The 26,211-nt window shown below is 46.2% G+C and overlaps 1 protein-coding gene across 1 annotated transcript in view; it reads left to right on the top strand.

Annotated features, from left to right (window-relative positions):
• Positions 1 to 26,211, top strand: part of SIPA1L2 (signal induced proliferation associated 1 like 2) — a 182,693-nt gene that overhangs the window by 100,165 nt on the left and 56,317 nt on the right. The window contains exons 4-8 of the mRNA XM_090263474.1: positions 2,794 to 2,927; positions 4,459 to 4,647; positions 11,104 to 11,278; positions 15,006 to 15,109; positions 22,824 to 22,981. Coding sequence (XP_090119600.1) covers positions 2,794 to 2,927; positions 4,459 to 4,647; positions 11,104 to 11,278; positions 15,006 to 15,109; positions 22,824 to 22,981 — 760 coding nt within the window. The remainder of the gene's footprint in view (positions 1 to 2,793; positions 2,928 to 4,458; positions 4,648 to 11,103; positions 11,279 to 15,005; positions 15,110 to 22,823; positions 22,982 to 26,211) is intronic.

Raw genomic sequence — 26,211 nt, 5'->3', positions numbered from 1 at the left:
TTAGACAGTAAATGGGTATTATCTTAAGTCCCAGGTTTGTAGTCATCTGTTATAGCAGCGTTAGGAAACTAAGACCATGTGTGACTTCTAACAGGTGTATATGATTGCATTTTTATAAATATTTCAAGGAAGAACATTGTCCCTGTCACTGAGGGCAATGCCTGCGGCATTTCTGGGCCCCAAGGCCCCTCACCCCATCTTGTCCATTTTCCAGAGTGAAATGTTTTGTCTCCTTGTCCTTATTTTGCTCTAAGACTTTTACTTTTGAGTAAAGGGAGCCTACTTTACTTCAGTAACTCAGGAACAATTTATTAAGTACCTGTCATGTATTAGATACTGGAATACTAGGCCATGGGGCATCCCAAGTGGAAGGACTCAGCCCCGCCTGCTGTGGGGCAGATGGTTCACTGAGGTTCAGTGAGGGGGAGTAGCTTGGTGGAAATGGTATCCGAATTGAGTGTTCGGCGATAAGAAGGTCAAATGAAGAAAAGTGAAGGATGGGCCAGGCGGAGGGCCAAATGCCTGTGAGTCAGGAGATTTAGGAGGAGAAGCAAGTGGCCTACACATTAAGATTTTTAGTTGTCAGGTATTAAAATTAATGATGTGATTCACTTATGTCGGCTCTCCATTTTATCATCAAAAGGGGTTTTGTTTATTTGTTCACTCTTCTTTAAAATAGTTGGCAGCTTTTTTGATTTATGTCACAGGGCTTATCAAATACCTGAACATTTTTGCAGCCGACTCCTTGAAGTGGCTTCTAAGGAGGCAGCTTTGCCTGGTGACTGGCTGAGCCTCAGTGCACTCTGCATGTTTTCCTTAGTGCGTCTGGCTTCTGCAAAATAAATCGTGAAGGTAAAAAATGAAGCTCTTGTCAGGGCAGCTACTAACTGCAACTAGGAAAGTTCTAAACTGATTAGTTTTAAGTTTAAAGGTGCAGTTTCCACAGATCTAGTATAATCTTCATGGCTGTGGTTACTGTGCCAACTTGGAGAAATAATAAAATGATAATGTACCCGGTAGTCGGACATAGACAATTAACTTTTAGTCTCTGTTTCCACTGAATATTTTTTAACTCTGGATTACAGCCACAAATAACTGCTTCTGGGTTAGCAGCAATCCTAGGGGGTTTTGGTACATTTAGCTTCACTGGAGTTTTTTGCGGTCGACCAGTTAGCCTGGCTGCTGTCAGTAGTACACAGTTGACCTGTGGGATGGGCGCCAAAGTCATGCTCAGTAATCCATTGCTCAGCCCCTGCATATTGACTTGCTGCTTGAGCCCTGACCGGCTCTCAGGGAAGTCTTGTCGGCCCGAACCTCACCTGGTGGCAGGGAGTGATGCAGTGAGCCACCTGCCTTTCAGGACTAGCGTCCGTTAGTGGCTTTGGGTGAAGTTTGCTCTCAGGCATGTAGGTGCTCTTTTCCTCTGTCAAATTCACCCTGTTTTCTGTTTTCTGGTGACATTTATTATTCCTTCAGGAATTATTGTGGCAGAAAATGTTCACATAGCCCAGTGTCTTTGGAATATCTGTGGTTTTCTTCAAGCTTATAAATGTTTGATATATTGTGTTTCTTCTTAACTGAAAACGATGAGTCAGGAAAGATTGGCCAAAACCAGTTAGGTGACATTCAAAAGGTGTAAGTGGTTTTGGATCTACAGTGATAAAAAATGATGTTATATGCATGCACCTCAGAGGATTGACCTGGCGGCTGGTCCTTAAGAAATGAACGAACACCACCAGGGGTTTGCTTCCCACGTCTGGGTGGGTGGTGGGTGTGGCTGACAGCTGCCAACAATAGGTCAGCTGTGTGGGTACCTGAGTGGGAAATTGCACCCTCTGTGTGGGCCACACCACATCAGAGTGATTACACTGGGGTCCTTTCAGAAGACAACACTGAACAAGTTGGGTTGAGTGAATCGTTTTCACTCTTATTAGCACAGTTCCCACCGTCCAGAGTGGTCGCTCACAAAGTAATGAGCTTCCTGTCCTTGCCAGAGTCAGGCTAGAACATCAGTGTCAGGAGTGGGGATTCCTTCTGGACAGTGTCCCCATGTGGAAACAGTGCCTGGCATGGAACTTACGAAGTACCAATGAGGGACTTGCGACCGCCTCTTAGGAAGAGTGTCCTCGGGGCTCCTGTGTGGATGGCAGGAGGGCTGCACAGATGCATCGTGCATGAGGTTGTGTGACTTGTGATGTTCTGTGAGAGACCACTTACCTGGCAACATAGCGAACCAGGTTACAACATTCTCATACAGTTTGATCTCAGCCACTTAATGACCTTCTTGTATTTTTTCTCTGTGGCTAAAATTTTGCTTTAAACTGTTAGGTGCTTTAGTGACATTGTAATGTAAGGGTGATATTTGCCACCCACTGGTCGCCCAGATTGATCTGGCTGGTCTGAGTGGCTGGTTAGGTCACCTACGGTGCCCTTACTCAGTCACAGAAGGTGACCTCCCAGCGGGAGGAAGAGTTCAACAGCAGTTCTTCATGTAACTAGGTTTCTCTTTGACAGTTTCCGAGATGGCAACACACTGTCTCCCAGGATGCTCTTCCCATAATCCCGAAGTCTCAGCCTCAGGGCGGGCAGTAGGGCAAGGTCCTGCTGCTCAGGACCTGGTGAAAGCGGAACCAGAGGAAGGAGTAGTGGAAAAGGACGTGGAAAAGCACAGAGGATTTGGGGGTGTTGTGTGCCCAGGGCCCTTGGTTATTTCTTCAGATTCAGTGCACAAGCTGAGATGCCCATCCTGCTCGCGGCCCCTCTCCTTGACACCCCTGCTCCACTCCCTTGCAGAGCACCAGAACTACTTTGGGATAGACGAGAACCTCGGTCCTGTGGCCGTCAGCATCCGGAGGGAGAAGGTGGAAGACGCCAAGGAGAAAGAAGGGTCGCAGTACAACTACCGGGTGGCTTTCAGGACGAGCGAGGTAATGGGCTGCCCTGTGGTCACTGTCCTGGACTGAGCCTTGGACGTTACACTTTAGGTCGTTTCAGATTGTGTTTATCTTTTAATGTTAATTATCACAACATGTCAGATTATTGCAAGGGCTACCCCTTTTTGTTCCAAATAAAAAATTTGAAAACCTGCCATGGAAATCAAAGGCAATGTTGTCACTGCCACCTGCACAGATAGAAAGGATAAGGGCGCATGGTTTTCGGGGCTGAGAGGATGCACATGAACTCTGCAGTTCATGTCTGAATTTAAAAACGAATTTGAACTCTCATGCAGAGTATCAGCTGGTCCACAGTGGGGGAGTTTGCCTCGTGTTTTTGACAGTATAGTAGCCCCGTCTACCCCCGCTTCACTCCACCAGCACCCAGGCTGGTTTCTTGCTTGTCTTGCGCTGAGTGATGAGTGAGATTGTTATCCAAATGGCACGACAGGAGTAGCCGCGTGGGTAGAGATGGTGATTTATTATATGAAGAATTAGATCTGGCCTGCACTTTGGGTTTTTTTCTCTTGACTCTTTTTAATTAGAGGGGACTATACTTGGCAAGCATTCCAGAACAATCGACTGGCAGACCAGACAGAGAAGACGGAGCCCTCTGCCCAACACCGGCAGTGCTCACGAGCCTGCGCCCTTCTGTGCGTCCTGCCTGGTTGAGGGTACTCTGTAGATCTGGGCTCTGGCTGGACGGATACGAGAGAAAGCCCCTCTCTTAAAGTCACAGCTCTTAAATCAGAGACCCACGCTATCCATTTCAGTAGCCACTGGCCACATGTGGCTGTTTAAATTCAAAGTAAGTAAGTGAAGTTTAAAAGTTAGTTCCTCAGTCCTGCTAGTCACAGGTCAAGTATTCAGTGGCCACATGTGGCCGTGGCCCCATAGGAGCCAGTGCAGGACAACAATGTCCCAGCGCTGCAGAAGGTTGCGTGGACAGTGTGTCACCGGGCGCACTGCAGATGCCAGGCGTGCCTGTCACCAAGCCACCACAGCTGCTAGCCTCTCTCCCTCAGAGTCAGAGGAGGGACTGGAACAGGCCCTGGATACGCAGGGCTGGGGTTGCTTCTCTCGCCCCATGAGAGCCGAGGCATGTGTCACCATAGCGTTCCCTGCCGTCATGACATGTTTGAAGACATATCCCAAATCATGAGGCAGACTTCAGTGACAGTCTGCTCAGCGCTGAGTCACCTGCCGTGGGTGTCACTGGCTCTCCCCATTCAGCTTCAGGGATTGTCAGCACAGTAAGGTAGACAGAAGAGAAAGGAACGGAAGGAAAGAATAAGATGTAGAGAAATGGGGAAACAGGAAAGAAAAGGGGCATCTGGGAGGACAGTGGTGATGGCGAGGCCCAGCCTCAGGTCCCAGAGCTGTAGGAACGTCTGGCTCCCACAGCAGCATGGCACCAGTCTGACCCCGCCAGTCAGCCCCGCCTCGCTGCCCACTCGGAAGAGAGGCTCACCGCCCTTCCCGCCTCTGTGACTATTAACCAAACTCTCCCCTTCTGCCCCTGCAGCTTACCACACTGAGAGGAGCAGTTCTGGAAGACGCCATCCCCTCCACCGCGCGGCACGGCACCGCGCGGGGCCTGCCTCTCAAGGAGGTCCTGGAATACGTCATCCCCGAGCTGAGCATCGCGTGCCTGCGCCAGGCGGCCGGCTCGCCCAAGGTCCCGGAGCAGCTGCTCAAGCTCGATGAGCAAGGGGTGCGTGTGTGGGGGACTAACGTCCAGGTCCCTGCTTCTCGGTGCCGTGGTGTCTTCCCATCCACCTTCCTCTTAAGATCATTGGCTTCTCGTGCCTTGAAGCATGTTCTCCCTGGTTTTCCCAAATACTCCTTTTTATGAGTTAAGACACATGATGCCTTTACTGTGTGGTACACCTGCTGAGTTGTGCCTTGCGTGGCTTTTACCAAGGTTTGGTATGTCCCAGCGAGCGAGAGCACGTCTAACTTGTGATGCTTAGGGGTCAGTGGGATTGTTTTTCCAGGGTTTAAAAAACACACATTTGCTCTTTTTCCTGAACTAATATTTGTTCTCGTCTGCTGTGGGCATCAGGCTCACAGGTGGAGGTGAACCGCATGCAGTGGGAAGGCTGAAGCTGACTCAGGCCCAGTCCCCAGCCCACAGGGACAGTGAGGCCTGGGGCACAATGACCTTTGCAAGGCAGAATGTGGTACAGAATCTGGGAGAGGTACAGATGCAGAGAGTACTTTGGGAAAGAAGAAATCTGGCAGGACAAGTCTCCTGAAGGAGGTGGCATTGTCACTGGGCCTTGAGACTTGGGTAGAATTCCAGGAGGGAGATAAGAGCAGTTGGCTCTTCTAGACTGTGACTTGCTTCTTTACAAGGACAGGACACACATAGGGAGGTGGAGAGTTTTTTTAAAAAAACTAAGTGTATTGAGTTAGAGCTCGTCGGACCCGGAATGGTAGGCGCAGGTGTGTGTGTGTGATTGAGCAGGCGACCAGGGGCCGGGAAGGTTTTCCAGGGGAGGAGACGTACCCAGAGCTGGACTCCAGGAAGGTGATTCTGGCAGGAGGAAGTGGACAGGCTGCTGACAGCAGACTGACGGTGGCCTGGAGCTGAGCTGTATGTCTCTCGACATTGTGCAGGAGAGAATGAACGATGGACAGACAGGCTTGGGATGGTGGCCCAGGAAATGGAAAGGGGTCCCCTAAATTTCACATGCAGGATGACTTGTAGGGGAAACTGGGCGGTGGGTGTTCAAGTGCATGCAACTTATTTTAAATTAGTGGATTTGTTTGTACTTGTTTTAAAATCTAAAGATAGAGGTGCTTTATATTTCTAGAATTTCCCAAGGAAAATTCTTTTGCTTGTTTTTGAGGGACCGTGAGGCATCGCTTGGTTGACCCAGTAATACTAGCTGCAGTATCCAGGTGGACTGTTTGATACTCACTCGGCTGGAATTCTGTTGTGAAAATGGTGAACTTGTCATTGGTCTAACAGCTTAACACTGCACATTATTAGTCAAAGGAAGCAGGCTCCCTAACACTCCGAATGAATGTTGTCCAGATCTTTCTGTCTCAAGAATGAAGGCTGATGTATTAGAAACATGTGAACCAAACCAAAACCCTAGATGAGAGCAGTTGAATTCTAAGATTGTGTGATTCACAGAATAGTTTTACCATGATCGTTGATGGTCAAGTGTGCAGGACATAGGAAATGCCACGAAACAGCTGAGGAAACATGTTTTCATGGAGGGAGAGCCAACCAGTTCAAATATTGATGAGAAGGACAGCCTTCATTGTCACATCACGGGAGTGTCCATGAGGAGAACCTGCTACCCACGTGCTAGTTCTCTGTCCCTTGGCGTTTCTGGGACACGCTGGTTCTCGCTTTAAACCATGTTCCTGTACTTAGAGCAGGTGCCTGCAGACGAGGTGCCTTGTCCCCTCTGGCTGCTGTGGAGAAGTCCCCAGGTGGCCCATTTCCCCCAGCCTGAATCCTGAAGTCCTCAAGGCCCCGAGAGATGTGATGGCAGCTACAAGCAGCTGTCTCCTTGCAAAATGAAGCAGGTGTTTGGGATGCCTATGTGGCAGAACAGGACCGGAAGCTAAGCCAGGCAATTTTTAAAAATAAAGCGTTTTAGGTACTTTCCGTGAACACCAATTTACAATCTGATGTCAAGGAGTTCACTTGGAGTGTTGGGTTCTGCTTTTAGGCAAACCAGTTGATGCGTTGTGTCCTCTTTGTAGTTCATGTGTTTCTCCTTTTGAAACTGTGTTTGTTTGCTTTGCTATGCGTCTCAATGGTGTAGAACATGGCAATTTTAACTTTCCATAACTTAGTGGTATCTAATTCCCATATTACATGCAGAAAATATTTCTGTTCATTTCTAAAAGAGATTGGGTAGCTTTTTTAACGTAACAGATTCTAACGGATCCTTAAAAGTCCCCACTAACCTGTCCGGGGCTTTGAGAGTTTATTGTAGGTAATGCTGGTTTTGTTCACTTTACTACCAGTCAATCTGCCCAGAGAGGGGTGGGCCAATCTTGTGTTACTGTTGTTAATAGTTTTTACTACTATTAGAGTATTTAAAGGGTATATTGTCAGTTATGCTTTCTTGGAATTTGTCGCTGATAGATCTGCTCTGTACAGGACATGGCATTTTTGCAGTGGGAGATTTAACAGGTACTGAGATCAGCTATTTCATTCTTTAAATCGGTAAGATGTTTTGAGCAGGAAGACTCTGTGCAATGGAGAATTATAAAGAAAGTAATTGTTTAGCAGAACTTGGAAAGTTTTGTTACTTTATATCAGTTCTTCTCTCAACTTACAAAATCCCATTTTTAATTAAGACTGTGCTAATTTATATAACAGGTAAGTGCATAAAACAATATACATTGGCTTTGTAAAAATAATTTAGATCAATTTTGACAACTCGTCATCTTACAATATGGCATCTTTGGTAGAAAGAGTATGTTGTTCTCAAGGCCAACTGTCCCCATCCCTCGTTCTCTCACCCGACACGTATGTTTGCTCACATACCAGGTTTGCTTCACGGGAAGTCCGGGAGACTGAGTACTTAGAGCATGTAGGTTGGCTTGGGAGAATACAGAGCAGGGGCTTTATTTTGAAAGCAATGCTGAGACTGTGTTTTCTGTCCCTTGATTTAAATTACAAAAATTTAATCAATAATAATAAAGCTCCTGGCCTTGGGAACGGAGCAGGCAGCTTTCTTCCTGTCCCAGGGAACCCAGGAGAGGTGTGCGGGGTGGTCTGTCTGTCTGAGCGCTGCATCTGCACGCCAGCTCGCGGCACTGAGCTGCCACAGTGCAGACGCCCGAGGGCCAGCCTGCTCCACCCCAGGGACGGAGAGGGACCTAAAGGCTGCGGAGGCACAACCTTGTTCTGGGAGCCTGGGATTTTAGGGCCTGGGCGCTGGAGTCTGTCCCTTGCTCTGTGTAGAGAGGATGTGCCGGCTCTCCAATGCGCCACGGGAGGACCAGGGCTTGATGTTACATTTTGACTGTGTTCACAAGGTTTGTAAGAGACTTGGGTGAGAGGTGTCTTTTCACTAGTTTTGTTCTGTTGTTTCGGGGGAGTTTCCACCATTCTGGTGAACCAGCCATGGCTGTTTATTCTCAGTCACAGGTTTCAGGTATGGCCTCCTTACCTTGCACAATGGAGCGTGCCTGTCAGCAGTTAACCTGTGTGGTGCTCATGTTATGTGTACGTGCGCATGCATGACGTGTGTGCATGCACATGCAATGTGGGTGCACTCGTGTATGAGTGCTTGTGTGTGCATGTGTGTATGCATGTGTATGTGTGTATATGTGTAGAACAGGGTGTTTTCACTGGAGCCAGAGCTCTGGCCACTGTCATAGGACCCTCTGGGGTTTGAAATCGACTTTAGCCACATCCCCTCATTCCCGTGGGCCCAGTAGCTTCTTAGATGGAAGCCAGTCCTGTTCACAGTTAGAATCTAGACACAGGGTGGTGTACCCGGAGGCTGGGAGGAAAGGCTGTGAAGGGGAAAGCACTGCCGTCAGCAGAGAAGTCCAGGTGTCCCAGGTCTGCAGGTACAGGTGTCCTTTGAACGACACAGGGGATGGGGGGTGGGGAGGGCCGCAGTCTTTCATGCAGTCAAACCTGCCTGTAGTATCTGACTCCCCCAGGACTTAACTGCTAATAGCCCGCTGTTGATTGGACGCCTGAGCAATAACACAAACAGTCAAATAACATGTAGTTCATAGTTGCATGTATTATATATTATATTCTTACAATAAAGTAAGCTAGGGAAAAGAAAATGTTATTAAAATCATAAGGAAGATACATTCACAGTATTTACTGAAAAACGTCTCAAGCCTTTCCAATCCATGTTGTCCAAGTGTCAGCTGCATTCGGCCTTTTCCTGAACGAGAGTCCACGGGAATATCAGGTACACAAGACACAGAGAGGTTGTTCCCGTCTGCTGTGGGCTCTGCTCACCCCGCCGGAGGCCACACCAGCCCAAACCCTGCGGCCGCAGGCAGCCCTGCTCTGGGCCTTTCCCCCCAACCAGGGGCTGTGAGAAGAGGGAGGGTTTCCTGCAGAGATGCAGGCTAGGCTGGGACAAGCTGCAGATGTGGCCAGGTGGGCATCGGAGGAGGGTGGCACATGGCACTGAGTGTGCTCCGGGGTGCACAGCAGGTAGAGGGGCCAAGGATGGGCAGACAGGGATGGCAGCACAGGACAGAGTGAGCCCCGAGGATGGAGTGGTGGTATGGTCCAGCTCACTGCTGGGGCAGAGGAAGCAGGGTGCGCTGGGATGCAGGGACATCGGCCCGCGGGGTGTTGGGGCCAGCGCTGCTCATTCCACAGCACTTCTGGAAGATGCTCCTGAAGGCCAGGGCTGGATCGCTGGAGGAAGCCGAAATCCTCTTCTGGTAGCAAGAGGCGTGTGAGCTGGCGTGACGCAAGGGCGTGGAGCAGGCATGCCATGGCCACCCCACGGGATTGGCATGGAGTGTGACAGTTGCTCAGGTCCTCGGCATCCATGGGGACACCTGCTAAATCACGTTTCCCTAATGGACTAGAAGGTCCTGAGATGTCTTCTGAGTCCCTCAGGAGCGATTCACGTCTATAATGAAATAATTTTTGTTAACTGAATATTTCTTTAAGGTGATGGTCCATTTGACTAAGTGTGGTACCTCATTTATTTGGATGATTGAGTTGATCAGAAACATTTATTCCTCAGTCACTGAATGAATGGAAATGTTTTTCTTGGCTCAGTGCAGGTCTCAATACCAGGTATTAAACAGCTCGTGCACAGCATGTTGTATCCACACACGCAGGGTGCGAGTGCAATCTTCGCTGAGGGGCGGAGGAGCTTGTCGCTCAGTAGGAGCCAAGGCCGGTGTGTGGCCCACCACGCCATGGGCCCATCATCTCAGGTGGCTCGTCAGGCAGGCTGTAAGCAGGCGAGGCTTCCTTCTCTGCCCCACCCCCGGAGCACTTAGTCAGGTCAGACGTATTCAGAGTACTGTCCTGCTGCACTCTGAATTTATTCTAGCACATTGAGCTATCTCCTGCAGTCGCTCAGATTCCCCAAGTAGGTGTCTCCCTGACTTTCTTGGAGTGTATGTTGTCATTAGATGATGTGGATGAGACTGCTTTGCTCACTCCGCCACTCAAGGGAAATGAGCATCACTGTGCCTTATTTTACTGATATAGTCAGCTCTGAATTTTGATCAAAGGCTCTATTTTATGGCTTGATAATAAAAGTGAACCACGTTATGGATTGATGCCTTGAGGGAATTGGCGATGTCTGATAATCTGTCAGTTTTTGAGGCTCAGATTGCTGCTAGTAAGATTAAGTGCTCCGATTTCATGAGTGAGAAGTGGTTCCTCTTTGGGGAAAATCAGAAAGCTCTCCAGGCGGATCGAGTTTCTCCCAGCCTTGAGAGAAAGCCGTCCCACGCGTCCAGCATGATATGGGATTGTCTGAGATAGAATTTCAGCAGGAACTCTTCAATTGCTATTAAAATTCTTTATGGCCCATTGTATATTTAGCAGATGTTTTCTTTTCAAGATAGTCAAAAATGTAGGAATGACTGTAATTGTACAGCTAAAGTCACTTTTATGGAAACAAAACATTATTCTGTTTATATACATATATCACAATGTCCATCGGGATTCTTGCCTTACCGGACCTTCATTTGATTTGTTTTTTCATTGCAGTGTTTCACATTTTATATTTATATGATGTTCAAATAACAACAAAAAGAGAACATTAGGAACCAGAGCGGGAAAGCTTTTAAAAGTCTGGGGCCTTTTTTCTTCCTGACTTGGAAGGTGATGCTTACTACCCTATGGCGGGTGTGAGGTTAAGTATTCCCACCATGACATTTTTGAGGAGACGCTTGGACTTACCTCTTCATTTTAGAACCCTAGCAAATTGCACATGACCACCCTGTACGTCTAGTTCTTAGGATTTCTGCCATTTCTCCCGTGGTGTATCAAAGTTTCTGGGTTTGTTACATGTTCAGAGCCATTTGTACAATGACAGTCGCTGCGTCTTTTGCCGGTTTGCTTACGGGAACTGCGCTGGCCTGCTCTTCTGAGAACTGCGTTCTGAGCTTCTGTTGCTTCAGGTTTCCTGGAAGTTAGCTTGTCTGATGCTCCTTGACAAGTAATTTCACTGCTTCCCCATTTCAGCTGAGCTTCCAGCACAAGATCGGGATCCTCTACTGCAAAGCGGGCCAGGGCACGGAGGAGGAGATGTATAACAACGAGACGGCAGGACCGGCGTTTGAAGAATTCCTTGACCTTCTGGGCCAGCGGGTGCGGCTGAAAGGGTTCAGTAAATACCGGGCGCAGCTGGACAATAAAAGTAAGCTTCACACTCGTGTGCAGTGGCTCTCCCACGGCGGGCATGCGCAGAAATCCAATCAAGCGACCACAGCCCTCCTGTTCGTGGCCCCAGAAGCTGCTGAGCCAGCTTATTTGGGATCAAGTTTAGATTTCCTCAGATGAGTGTAGGAAGTACTTTCCTCAAGAGGCATGTTTCACATGAGCTCAAAGGTCAGTTCGTCTTCCTTTGTGACACTGCCGGCAAGGGAGTCCCCAGTGCTTTGTGGAGAGTCTTTTAATATTTCCTTCTTTCTTTTAACCTTGCCTCTTTCATTGCACCCTTGTTCCAGTTTACCAAGGACGGGCACTGCCTTCTTTTCTAAAAGACAAAGTGCTAACCACATTCACTCATGCCATGCGCTCGGGCAGAACTGGTTCATTTCTGCTTTCACAATGAACTCAGGACTTGGAGCCGTGAGGCGCTGTCTCCTTCAAGGACCTTAGTCACGGCACCTCAGGCTCCAGCTTGTGACTGGCGGATCCAAGATGCAGGCTTTCTGTCCACCTAGTGTGCGAATTTGTCTTGTATCTTCATTTAGAAAATCCTATTCCTCGTGGTCCTCATACATTCTAAATGTTCTACCTCTGTTCTTGTGCTATTATGGAGTCACAGTCAGTTCCTAAGCTCCCAGGCAGAGTAATTTTGTATGTTTTGGGGAATTCTGCTTATGATCAAGCAATGCATTGCTTGTTCTTTTAATGAGAGAAGAGCAGATAGAGTCTGAAGTTGGAGGGTCTGGGAAGGTGTCCAGCCCACGTCTGGTAGAGATGGAGAAGCGGGAGCGTCGGTGTGTGGCCGAGCTGGCGTTGGAACCAAGATACTCATGGCTCCCGCCCTCGGTGCCCACTCAGCTTGGGACAGTCATTAGTGCTCACACATAGCAGGGCGGTGTGCCAGGCCTTCGTGCGCTTGTCACCTGTTGTGGGTCTGAAAGCTGTACTGAGAGGACAGGTGGAAGGGCCCGGAGACGGTGCCGGCTCACGTGTGGAGCCACTGGCCCGGGTGGGAGTTGGACTGTTACGTTGAAGGCTGTCACTCATGCCTCAGATGCGTAAAGATACTGAAATAATTTATGGCACCTACTGTCAATAGCCACAGCTTTTGAAAGTTCAGTGAGACCTTTTCTGATTTTTCTTCTTTTTTTTCCCCTTGGCAAACTCCTCTTACCTACAAGCCACCCTCTACCCCTTAGAGGTGCTGGCGTGCTGCCCTGAGGGATGTCCTTCCTGGAAAGCTACCCTTATCAAGTGTGCCTCTCATCTCTCTTCAGTGGCATGGACTAAGGACATTTTAAGAACTTATTATCTGTACAGCCTATCGAACTACAATATAGATAATGCAAATATTTCCTATGTTTAGAATTAACATCAGCGTTGCATCTTTATGACCTTGGAGACATCCATTCTAATCACCTTAGTTCAGGGACATTATAACATAAAAATGAGATTGTGGCGTGTGGATTTCCAATAATGCATTCTGTGAGATGCAGAGAGGTCTAAGGCATTCCTTTAGTGGAAAGGAGGTTTCTAAGAATTCTGTTTCATGGAATAATCAAATAAAAATTGTCTTTCACAGAATGTGAAACAATACCTTAAATTCAAGAGAATTGTGTTCCAGTTTTAACTTCTGTCAAATCTGGGCCTCGTTTTCTTCATAAGGGAAATTCACAGCATTTGGTCTAGAGTATTTGGGATGTTTCTTTCAGCTTTAAAATGGGGTGGTTGTTTCTCTCGTAAGTACACACTGAAATGGGGCAGGGCCTGAGCAGGCATGAGCTGCTGAGCTGCTCTGCTAACCAGGGTGCAGGAGGCCCAGGCGTGGGCAGAGCCTTCGGTCTGGGTGCGGAGAACGGTTGTGCCTGATGCCACCACGGTGCCCTGTGTCTCCTTGTGAGCAGAAACACGTGACCAGCCCCGAAGAAGCTCCTCAGTTGCCTCCTCCATCACGATGCTGCTGTTTGAGATGAAAACTTCCAGATTCCATCTTTTAGCCCTGCTTGGGATAGACGAGTAGGACCACATTTTTTCAGTGTTTTTTACTTCCCAAAATGCAGTTTTCTTCTCTTATTGTAATTTCCTGAATCTAAAATCTACTGACTAGACTAAGTACCTGTCAGGATTTCTCTTACTGAATTTTAAGCATCCTAATCACAGCGCTGTGATGAGCCTTGAATGCACTGAGCTGTCATCCTCTGACATCCAGTGTCCGGCCACTCAGTCCTTCGTGGACAGATGTGGTCATCACATTCTCAGGTGCGTGGTTGCTTACTTCCAAAGCCACGTGCCCTGTCCAGGTCCTGAGCCAACACAATTAAGATGGAATGTCACTTTGTAAGAAATTTTATGAGAAATAACAAATATGCATTTAATGAATAGTTGAAAGAGAAAATCCCTTTATTTGGGGACTAGTTAATAATACAACCTGTTAGATGCACATCCTCTCTGACCATCTCAACGTGATTTACCAGTATCCACATGCAAACATTTCAGGTACTCCCCATGTTTATGAAATTGCCTCTGTGAGTACCTTTTCAAAGTATGCAAAACTATATATTTATTCTAGAGGGTTTTCAGGACTATTTGTAAGTCAGTTATAAATATTGGAAATAAAAACAAACTGCAGGGTTCAGAAAGGCCCTGCAAAGGTCAACTGTTTTAATGTTTTTAAGGTAAAAATACACATTTTTAGGTTTTTTTAAAAAAGGTTAATCCAAGATGACTACTTAGAGTTTACCCAGCAAATACAATGGAATAAAATTTGTTTGAAATGATATTGAACAGTATTGTCTCTTGTTTTTTTAAAGGTAGAAAAAGAAACCTATATATAATATAGGTCAAGGATTGAGAAAGGCAGTCCTGAATTCTCTTTGTATCTTAATTTATATTTATCGTTTTGTCTTTATTCATCTGTATGCAAAATGTTTCAAAACTACATCCTAAAATTATTACTTAAATGTTTAGAGTTACCACATTGGTTTGGGTGTCTGATACACTCAGTCTAAGGTAATACAGATGGGTTTTGAATCACAAAGAATCATTCTGCTTTTCAAAAGATGAATTGCTGAACGAATAACAGGGTTCATATGTCATAGTTTTCAGCATGTGCCAGTTCATAATGTACAGTAAGAAATTACATTCAGTCTTTGTGGACTTAATCCTGGGATAGCATTATTGCATTGCCTGCTGAAAACAGGAGAAAATTCATTACATCATTCAGGGAAAGAGATCTTTAACATTGCTCTCATCTCTATACTAAGTCAATCCTGTTTCGCTTTCTGGGTTCTAAGAATTAACCCAGGCTCCTAGGGCTGGGGCAGGAAGAGCAGCTGGTTAGCTCATGTCCTCAGATAATTGCTCCCAGACCTGCACCCGCCACTCCTCCCACTTCTTTCCTCCTCTGCTGACCTGCACTCCGCGTGGCAGAAGCACCTCACCCTTGGGGGCTCCCCTAAGTCCGGCGGCAAGAGGGTAGAAGGGGGAACCATGAGTCGGGAGGAGGCCTGTGGGTGAGGGCAGGCAAGGCCGTGGGTGTGGGTTGGAGCCATAGAAACAGGACGTAGTGAGATGGCAGGGGGACCTCAGGACACCGGTGGGTTACAGTCGAGTGGTGTGTTTTTTTCACCTGAATAGACTTTTGTAATAAGGACGTTCTAAGTGTTAAATGGCCCATTTTGCTAACTTGTTTCTGTGATTATCTTCGTCTCTAGCTGACTCGACAGGAACTCACTCCCTCTACACCACGTACAAAGATTATGAGCTCATGTTCCACGTGTCCACCATGCTGCCCCACATGCCCAACAATAGACAGCAGGTATGTGCCCCCCCGCCCCGCTCCAGCCGCTGCCCCTTCACAGCTCAGACCAAAGCTGAGGTCAGCCCGTCAGGGGACTCGTGCAGGTAGAATTTCCAAAGAATCACTGGCTTTTTTTTTTTTCCCCCGTAAAAGGCATTGATAATCTTTGACTAATCATTTGGAAATATTTGGGCTTAAAGGGAATATTTTTGCACTTTTTCCTTATACAACTTAGAAACTCTTCCATACTCACCTTTATTTCTTGCTAGGTAATATCCCAAGAGAAACCAAAGTCAACTGTTAATTATCGAAAGGCCAGTGTGCAGCCTGAACTTCGGTTTCTGCATGTGGGTAGATGAGTTATTTACAGAACATACTACAAGGAAGGATCTTATAAGTCATTCATGGTGTGGCTGAATTGTAGGGGTTTGACTGTATTGGGGTTAAATCGGGAGTTAAAACAAAGTTTGTTTTCATGCTTAGGAAACCTGGTTCTCCTGATGTCACTTAGCCACACTCTTTGGCTCTAAATGTATTAAATCACCAAGGACCACATCAGAATTGCTCAGGAGTTACTTGCTGGATGAATGAAACTTAAGTGTCACAGAGAATTTTTTTTTTTATGGCTCTGTTATAGTCGTCCCAATTCCCCGTTGCTCCCCCCTGCCCCGCCCACCCCACCCCCACCCCCCGCTTCCCCAGTCAGTCCCCACCCCGCTGTCCATGTCCGTAGGTCATTCATACATGTTCCTTGACTATACCCTTCCCCTTCTTTCCCCCTTTCCCCCTCTCCCCCATCCCCTCTGGTTTCTGTGAAATTCAATGAAGACGGACAAAACACACATTTTTCCAAAGAGAAGGCCACGTGCCTTGCCCCCACCACTGGTTGTAAGGAGCACCTCAGGTCCTGCGGCCAGGTGGGAAGGCAGGCCTCCAATGCCACACCTGACTCCTCGCTTCAGGGGCGGCTTCGCTTTCCATTTTTCTTCTCATGCTGATTGCTAGATCGATTTCCTTGCTGTTTTCTGAATACTTGACCTCACCCCTGCCCTTCCTGGATTTTCTGCATAGTCATCTAGTCCTGTACCTAATCAGCGTTCTTCTCACTACCCCCAGAAGTTTAATCTTTTAATCACATAACTGTTTTTTTTTATGAGATGGAGTAATAATCACTAGATCACATGTTTGTATTTATATGTTTTAATCTGAAAGACTTCTAGTTCTTAAACAGGTAATTTTGAGTAATGCCCAGGAGATTCACTAGATATGAAGAAGCTGACTTCATGCTAGTGCCTCGTCCCCAGATGCTCCTGAATCATTCAGTAATAAACCTGTGTGAGTTGTCACTCAGATTGGGCTTTCTCGGGCCAAGAGCATCTGTCAGCACATTAGCAGAAAGAGAGCCAGTGCCCTGTGACTTCAGTCGTCAGTGTTCAAACCACAGCCCTCAGCTCCCTACTTGCCGGAGTTGTGGGGCTCCACACTAGACTGGCCCCGTCATTTCCCAGGTGGCAACCTCTGCGACTTGGAAGTCTGCTTGACGTTACTGTCACTGGAACTCAAAACTGGCTTCTGCACCCCCTTTGTTGTACGGAAATTAAAATCTGTGGGCTTATGAGTTCTCCGTACCTGTCCCTCTCTTTTATTTATTTATTTATTTATTTATTTACTTATTTATTTTTGGTGCAACGATCCTTGAAAAGTCCTACATGTGAAAATGTGTATGAAGAGATGGCAGATGGGGAGTAGAGGGGTGGACGGGTGTTAAACTTCCCAAACTGGAGATTTAAATACACAGCACAAAGCTAGTAGCTAAGATTCAATTCGTGAATTTGGGCAAAATTTTCTAGGCTTTAGTTTTCTTTGTTCCTGAAGACAGAGACTTTTATCTCTTTTTCTGCCAAATTGTCCCTAAACACCTAGATTGATACAACATGGTAAGCAGTCTGTAAGCATTTGTGGAATTTATTATTAAACCTTCCTCAGATGGTAATTAGAATTAGGTGGGTTAATACATATAAGCACTTAAAATTGTGGTTGGCATAGAGCGTGCTCAGTAAGTTTTAGTAGTTACTGTTATTTTATAATTTACTAGATAGATAGCATAAGTATTTTAGGTGACTTAATTTTTATTTTATTTTCCTGTTCCCAATCCAAAAATCTATTATTTAAAACTAAGGCCTGAATAGTTTAAAAAGCACAGGACTGATTTATCAATAATTTCATAAAATTACTTTTACTTTGACATTTGTTTTGCTAACCATGAGCTATCATCAGACTATTCTGTTCATGGATAGATGATGCCACTGTACAGTCTTGGAGCATGTACTTTCCAAGTTTGTTAAGGATTCTGCTGACTCACTCCGTCTCTCACCCACCCCGCCCATGCCCACAAATTACATTAATACCAAACGGCCAGCTGGGTTCATGACTGCATTTGGAGGCCCCAGAATTTAGCACCGTTAACTGGCCTACACATGAATTATGCCTGTAACTTTGGCGTCATTAACACAGTGGCATTTGTGACTATTTAACCGGTCCAGACTCGTCCACATCAGATATGATTTCTTATGTTTGTTCTTGTAATAAATCAAGCTGAAAGCTGATTCCAAGATGTACTGGAAGTCTTGAGAGAATTCACTACAGCAAAGGCAGTTCAATCTTTGGAATGTCTGACGCTCGCAGAGAAAGCCTAGCCAGGCCAGGGAGTGATAAGGAGCTCCTCTTGGAGCGCGTTCCCTCTGCAGTCATCCCCCGGGTCTCGGGGCCTGTTGTCTCCCCTGGGTGCTTCCCTTCTGCTTGTCTGGTAGACAGATCATAGTGAAATAGTCAGGGTGTTATCAGTGGAAAGAACTCCACAGACTAGCTCCAGACTTCACTTTGGCAGAGAAACCTTTCCTTCAAACGAAGTACATAAAACAGATGAAGGAAGCATGGTGCCTGGCACTTGGTCATTTGTTTTAATGCATGCGTGAAGGGAGAGGCGCTCTGCTTGGGGGGGGGGGGGGTACTGAGCCCCACGGAGATCCCTAAGCAGCAAGACCAAGCCTGTAGGTTTCCGAGGTTCCATCTGAAGAATACTGGTCTTAGCCTAGTGATGGGCTTGACGTCAGAAGAGAGTAAAGAGACACAGCCTGTGAGGCTTGAGCCCCTTCTCCATGTAACTCAGACAGCTGGTCGACCCCTGCCCTGCGAGGTGTGTGTACCTACTCCTCTGAGTCCCTAACTGGTATAGCTAAGGAGCTGTTCAATACTGGAGGGATCTCTCTCCTGAGGTGCCATACGAGCAGGCCTGGTTGCGCTTGGGTGCACTTATAATGTGGGATATTTTGAAAAAATAAAGTGCTTATTCATCTTCCCATCATTTGCTTTATTCCCAGGCCCTGAGTAGGAATATACACTTATACCTGATAATAAGAAATTTTACTTAGAATAACAGTTGGTATTGCCCAGTATCAGAAGAGAGACATTTGTAGCTTTATAATCCTATTATCTTCACCTTGTCATAAATATCAGAAATCCACATCTTGGTTTATTTTTATTTCTCCATTTGCAAAATAGTCCACCTTACTTACCTGTTTTGTACCTTTACTCTTGCTACTAGTAAAATATTTTGTATTTTACATGATATTTAATATTAAGTATTTAAAGTAATATTTTATATTGGTTCTATGAAAATGATAAGTCAGTGAAGAATCCTAGAAGCAGCAATTAAATTTGATCAGATCTCTTCGTGGATCTGAGCTACATGATTGACCAGCGTTCGGTTTTTCCGGGGAGCAGGAGGGCAAGGCTTTCTCTCCATGTAGATCTTGTTTATTCATGTGGTAAGGTATGTAGGTTTCCCTGTCCTTCTTACTATTCATATTGCTGTTCTGTGTTCACTTTGTCCCTGTCTTTCCACAGGAAACGAGATATCTCTTAAAATCAAAGCAAAATTCCTAACCACTGGTAATAGTGGAGTATAGAGTATGTGAGGGGTGTGTTGTGTGTGTGTTCACGTGTGGGCATATACATTTGTGTTTGTTGTGTGCACATGCATAACATTAGGAAAGTCTGTGTAAAGAGGGAGGAGCTTCCCAGGCAGGGGTCAGCAGGTGCAGAGTGGCTGTGGCAGAACCACGCCGGTGTGTCGGAGGGCAGGTGGCCGTAGAGACTGGGAGGCAGTTCGGTCAGAGAGGCAGGAGGAGCTGTGGGCAGCCCTTGTTCCTCTGGACTGGACTTCAGGTTCCAACTCAGGGACCAGGGTCCAGGACTTGGGATTGTTTTCTTATGGCGATGCATTTGACTTTTGCTCAGTTCTGAACTCATCCCTTTGAATTTCAGAACCTGTAGTCATGACATGATGCCGTTTTCTCTTTGAAATCATGCTCATTTTCATGTATTTGCTTCTTATCAGGACAAGCAACTCTCTGGAGCTGCCTTCTCCAGTTTCCGATTCAGCTTCTGACTCTCAGACACTCCTGAACCACATCCCGGCTGCTTCTTTCATATTGTGCAGCCTGCTGCGCTGTCCCCTCCAGAATTAGGTGCAGACTGCTTTTTCCCTTCTATCTTGCTAGGTTCTCAAACATTAACGAATGCATGTGTTTGCATAGATCTGCCTGGGTCACCTTCTTGCCACGCTGACCCACGTGTGGCTACCTGAGAGCTTTTGGTTTTCCCTTGCACCGTTTCACAGCCAGTCCTGTGGAGCCCTGACCTTTGTTTAGGGAATGGAGAACAAACCCTGAAAGGCTGCCATGGAATTGGGTGAAGAATCCCATTTTCACTCTCCTTGTCATAACAAGAGCTTATTTCTGTTTCACAGCTTGAGTCAAGTGTTACAAATTCTGTAGAACTCACTATGTAAATCTGTCTAATGAAGTATTTATTAACTCACTCTTGCAGTTGAAGACACTGAGTTGGTTCTCCTGGCGCCAAAGAAGTGTTATGATTTCCAAGTGTCTAGGAGGGAGAAGTCAACCCCAGTGGGTGTCATTTCCTAATTCCTAATTCCCAAGCAAATAGTGCCTGGAAATCAGGGCCTGCCTCCCTGGTCTGCGGGGTTGACACACCTTTCCCCTTCCATTTCCAGACTCTCATTATACAGAGTATCATTGACCAGTTAGGGGGAAAAAAAACACAGTACTAGCCACAAAAGAAAACATTTGCCTTTTATAACAAGTTCTAGAAATTACTTATTTAAATGCTTCATAAGATCTTAGGAAACAGTGAATAATGTTTTGGTTAACTTTCCAGACGTAATATTTCTTTAGTCTGTAATCAAATTCAAGCATCCTGTTAACGGGCAAGGTGTTAATTTTTCTTGTTTTATTCTCCTACAAGGAGTTTTAGATTTTAGTTTCCTGAGGACTCTCCTTGCTCCCTACCCCCCCACCCCACCCTCACACTTTATTTTTTTCTGCCAAGTGCATGTTGTGACCATGTTTAAAAATGAACTAGACTTTTAAAAACATTTTGGGCCCACTTTACGAAGCACAAGAATCAGCTTAGAAAGGGACGGAGCGGGTTGACTGTTGTCAAGGTAACTGGTCTTCAAGTTCCCTTCAGTTCCCTGTGCTTTAAATATACTTGTGGTAAAGTGTGGAAGCGGACCGGCCTTCCCTCGGGAGGAGGAGAAAATGGGCAGGAAGAGCTGTCTTGTTTGCCGTTCCAGTAGTCACACCAAGGAAGCCCGGGCTAAGGAGCTTGCGCCTGCCCGGCACCTATAATTGAGAGTGTCTGTCACAGTGAAGTGTGGACAGTAACCCAGGTCGGGGGGCCTATCACGGCCACCGGGGCCTCCGCCTTCTGTTGGTTAATCTGAGAATTTCTGTGTTTCAAGGCTGTTGAATCAAGTACAGTGTAAGCTATTGTGTTCCACGTTCACCAACTATGTTTAACACAATGCTGGGTATTTTTGCTATTTTTTAAAACTTTTCATTTGTTCCTGAATTTCCCTTGTCCTGTTCCAATACATATGCATCATGTATTTCAGTTATTGGGGAACCGAGGGAAGAGAATCTCAGCCCAATATAATTTTTTAGCTTTTCTATTGATGTTTGTTTTAGATACTTATCTTTGCTTCTCTTTTCTTTTCTCCATATGAAATATTTTTCGTGGTTAACATCTGTGTCCACTATAGTAGGGGTAAGTAGTAACACAGTGAACATGGTCCAGTTCGTTACTGATTTTTTACATGCATCTGAAATGACATTTTACTTAACTATCTAGCAAAATTTTTAAAAATACAGATGACTCATTGGCTTTGTATTAATATAGATGAATGTATGTTTCAAAACTTCCCCGACAGTGAGATGAGTTTCATGTGTTTATAGCTTTCACCATGGGGATTTAATGGGATCTTTCATTTTATATGACTCAGCCATTTAATTGGCACAGAGAGAACTTGGGGAGAAGGGACGTCTCATCGCCACTGTTCCAGCCCCTTAATTGTGCTTAGTCTCAAGTCAGGGGCCTTACAGTGAAACCCTTTTAGGACCTGCGTTTAAAAGTTTTAGAAGTTGAATTTAATGCTCTTTACAGTGAGTGATGTGTGTTCCGTAGGTGCCAAATAAATTGAAGAGCAAGTTTGTTGTCTTTGTTATTGCTGGTAAAGAGATTTACTATGTGAGATGACCCCCTTCACACAGTGACGTTGCCACTTACGCAAGGATTGTGGGATCTGTTCAAACGGAAGATCACAGCTGAGAGCACAGACCTGGTGGCTTTCCTTGCGTGAACTTTCAGTGCCCTGTGTACGGATCTATCAGCATGTGTTCCGAGGCGGTCACAATTTCAGGGCCCAGGGTATGCAGCTGTGACTGTAGCTTTCCATCCTTTGTTTATTCACTTAACAAAAGTGCATTGGGAGTCTGCTGCATCCTGGACAGGCATTAGAAACTGGGAAATCAAAAGGCAGTGAGACACGGTCCCCGCCCTCAGGAAGATCAGAGCCTGATGTAGAAATAAGCCGACAGTTGGAATATTCTGAGCACAATCACTGATGTCGTAGAGGGAGGCCTGGGTGTGGGGGTGCAGCACCAGCCTGGGCTTGCTCAGGCCGTTCCTTTCAGGTGAGAGGCCGGAGTTGTCTAGGAGAAACTTGGGGGGCAGGGGGCACTCTTGGTAAACACTGAAGTAAAGGTGTTGAATGTTCAAATGTTACTGCTCTGGGTCCTTCTTTCCTGCCACATTTGTAACTTACAAGATTATATACTATTGGGTTTTCCAGCTGTAAATCTGGTGGAATTCTGTGTTTCTGAATTACATTTCAAATACCAGATGTGAATACATTAGCCACCCCTGTAAGAGTGTTGTGTATTTTTGTTGCAGAAATGTACGTTATGTGGGCGCACAAGACACAGGCCCTCACCCACGCCACAGTGCGGGACTTCTGGCAAGTCCGTCCCCTCCTTTAAGTTAAGGAGCATAAATCATAAAATTCCTTAAAGCGTTTTGAGCTCTAACATTCTGTTATTTTAGGCTAAAAAAGACAAAGAGGAGAGAGCATGCAAGTTGAAAGAGATAGGCTTAGATTTAGGCTTTTCTTTCCTCAGGCCTTTGGAGGCAGCCTGCTTTGCTCTTCCTGGGTCATGTTCAGGAGCACCAGCTGCCCAGGGAGACTCGGCTTTCCTAAATAGCCTCTTTCAATCGAAAGATGAGTGAATCACATGTATTTACATATTTTGTTTTCACCGAAAACCTTGTTTGTAACTCTGTGTGTCTGTATTCACTGTCTTGACTGCAGCTTCTGAGGAAAAGGCATATAGGAAATGACATCGTGACCATTGTCTTCCAAGAGCCTGGAGCACTTCCTTTCACTCCAAAGAGTATCCGGTCCCACTTTCAACACGTCTTTGTCATCGTCAGAGTGCATAACCCATGCACGGAAAGCGTGTGTTACAGGTGAGTCGCTCTTCCCTGACTTCGCGTCCTCCCTGGTTTATTTCAGCAGAACCTTGCCCTGGATATTTTTTGTTTTCCAGTTGTTATTTTTTAACCCCACGATTACCTTTTGTTTCCTAATTATATTGCCCACTCTCTTCACTCAGGTACTTTCTGTGAGAAATAATTGCCTTTTTCTCATTTTTGAAAAAAAAATGAAATGCCGAGCAGTTCGGAATCATAAATTATACAGTTCCTCTATTTTCCTCTTAAAAACTTCCTCCAGCCCCTGCCAGAAGCAAAAGTTAATTGTTCCCAGGCTCGGAGGTAGATGATGGGGCCATTTCAGTTCTTCTTGAGCAGAAGACGTGTTCGTGGAGGTAAAACTCTGCTCCTCCTCTCAGCTCCTGGAAACGCTCAGCCCTGCCGGCCAGCCGGACCGAGGAGCTCACGCTGGCCTTGGTGACTTCCAGCAGCACCCGCATACCTCACAGCGCGTCCCTCACAAACCCCAGGCCACTTCCGACAAGGCCTGCTTTTCTTCTTTCCTCCTGAGAAAGAGGAAACAGCTGCCCCTGAAAGATCTTCCGTGGGGTTCTGGGAAAAGAGTGGGTCTTCGACCTGAGGCGTTGGTGCTTTGCTCGAATTATTTTATTTTTCAGAGCCTTTGATTCTTTCTCTTAAACGTGTGGGGATAATAGTACCTACTTCAGTGTGTAGTTATGAAGAATAAAGAGCAGAAATTATGCAGAGCCACTGTAGGGTCCCGGGCACTTGTCAGGCTATTTCCTTTAATATCTTCACACAGTCGTGGCCAGTTTGCTGCTGACAGGGCCTGGGTGGGGCACACAGCATGGGCGTGAGAGTATGGTGGTGGCTGGAGGCCAAAGAGCGTGGCCTTCTGAAGACAGAGAAGCCAGCCTGTGTGTCACATGTCTCCGGTCGACAGCCCCAGCCCGGGCCCAGCCCCTCTTAAAAGATCATGGTCTATAAACTTTGAGTTCTTAGCCTGCATGTTGCCTCACATCACCTGGGTAAATTCAGCAACTCGCTGGCCCCGCTGTGGAGCGTTCAAGTGCAGTAGGCCTGGGCAGCTGCCTGCCTTCTTCCGAGGTGATTTTTATACATATCTGAGTAAAACACCACTGGCCTAATGCTCAGATCCACTCACTAATGCTAAAAAGGAAGGGAGGGTGGAAAGGAGGGAGGGAGGGAAAGAAAGAGAAAAACTAATATCTATTCTGTATAAACGTGATGCTTAAATAGACAATGTGGGTACCAAATGGTAAATTGGGTTATTCTTCTGAGATCTCACCCTAAGAATGGTAATTATGAGGAATAATCTTAAATGAACATTTTTAATGGATTGGAAATGTAAGCATAAGGCTGTGTTATCGGTTCGGTTCGGCAGCCGTCCGTCTCGAGAGACGATGGTGTAGCTTCTTAAGAGTCTATCTGCACCGCCGAGAATGGCTGTGCAGTCCGACTCGGGAGTGACATGGTATCTGTCTCCTCCCGTGTTGAATCGACATCTGGAGTGTCCTCTCCAGTGAAGCTGAAGCTACAGAGCCTGGGCAGGGTGATATGGAGGGTCTGCTGTTGCCCATGCAGCAGACCCCCCCTCTCTTCGCAGCTGAAGGGTCCAAGGGAAAGACGGAGTCAATACAGCTTGGCTTCAGGTGCGCCGCAGGAGTTGCCGGTGTTGACTACAACGTCAAACCGCCTTAGGGACTCCGGCTCCGGATTTTCTGTCGGGGTTTACTCCCTTAGCCTTTCCCCTGAAGAGGTATGCCGCAAGGCAGCGGAGGTTTTTTGGAGTCAGAGTTTTCCTTCTCTGAAGGCTGTGTTATATTTGCTTTTATTTCATTGGCTGCTCTTTTTAGGTCAAGTAATTTAAATTACTTTCTATCTTTAGTTTATGCTTATATCACAAGGGGATTCATTAGCACAAAAACATCCTAAAGATATGTAAAATCTATTTATGTTTGTTTCGTTCAGGTTTTCTGGTTTAAAGTACTAGAGAGGGGTGTTTTTGGCATAGGTCTTACTTATAAACAGAAGGGATTGTGTTCTGTTTCCTATGACAGAAAGTGGTGTGCAGATCACTCAGAGGTGCACTCACTGGTTTTTTAAAAACCACATTGCTGTCACTGAATGATCGTTGACCAGTAAGTTCAAATGTCAAGTCAGTAGACAAATGTAAAGTCAATAGAGTACTTCAGGTTTTGGAATGGCCTCATAAACATCCCTGTTGATCATGCTGAAAATGAGTATTCCTCAGGGAGAAAATGCTAACCTTCTGTACTACTGTAGCCAAATCAATTCCATAATATTTTATGAAGTCATATCCACTTTGTCATGTGAAATAAGATTACAGTGTCCAGATTTGCCCAAATTTTCCAAAAGTGCCTTATAGGTCTGTTTTATATGCTAGTCCTCAAAAAACACCAGTGGCAAAATAAAATTCATTAAAATAATTCCCAAGGGAGAGATAATATATAGTCCAGGTCTCCTGTTTTCTAAATTGCAATGTCTTAGTCCATGATGCGGTCTAAAGAAGACTGGGTGGACCCCACACCGCTCAGGCAAAGCCTCCCACTGTTCCTCTCGTGAGCTCCGTGCAGGCTGAGGCAGGGAGTCTGGCTGAGGAGGCCCTGCGGTGCCATTGGGTACAGCTCCGTTGTTCCGATGGCTGGTGGGTTGCCATGACCTCCCCGCATGAACACGGTGCTGCCCAGCAAGTGTGCATGTGTGGAAGAGATGCTCTCCCCTCGCGCAGGTGGTCTCCGAGGCATCCCGCATGGGTGCAGGATCCTCACCGAAGTAAAGCAGAGTCCACGGGAACCAAGAGACAGAGGAGCAGGCGACATCCCCAGAGCTCCACGTAACGTGATTTTAGCCTGAAATTGGAAAAGCAGATGCAACTGATCGCCTGTTTCTTGATATAAAATGGTTTAATTTTATCAGTTGCAGCCGCCGCAGAGCTGACTTGCAGGGATTTGTGTGTACATGTACTTTCTGAGAAAAACTCGTAGTGAAACACATCCCTCACCACCTGAGTGAGTCAGCGCCTTGCTGTACGGGCTTGGTAGCTGCCAGTTACGAGTGAAGGGATAATCTACAAAGAGTGATGACTCCACTTTGGAAAACTCAATATGTGGCCCCTCCTGACAAAAATAGGATGACAGTGTTAACTCGATGGTTAAAATGATAGTTTGTAACAATACCGATGACAGTAGTTTGGATCATTA

This window comes from Furipterus horrens, unplaced genomic scaffold (assembly GCF_987537825.1).
Source record: "Furipterus horrens unplaced genomic scaffold, mFurHor1.1.pri manual_scaffold_15, whole genome shotgun sequence".
NCBI lineage: Eukaryota > Metazoa > Chordata > Mammalia > Chiroptera > Furipteridae > Furipterus > Furipterus horrens.
This window is presented reverse-complemented; position numbering and strand designations above follow the sequence as displayed.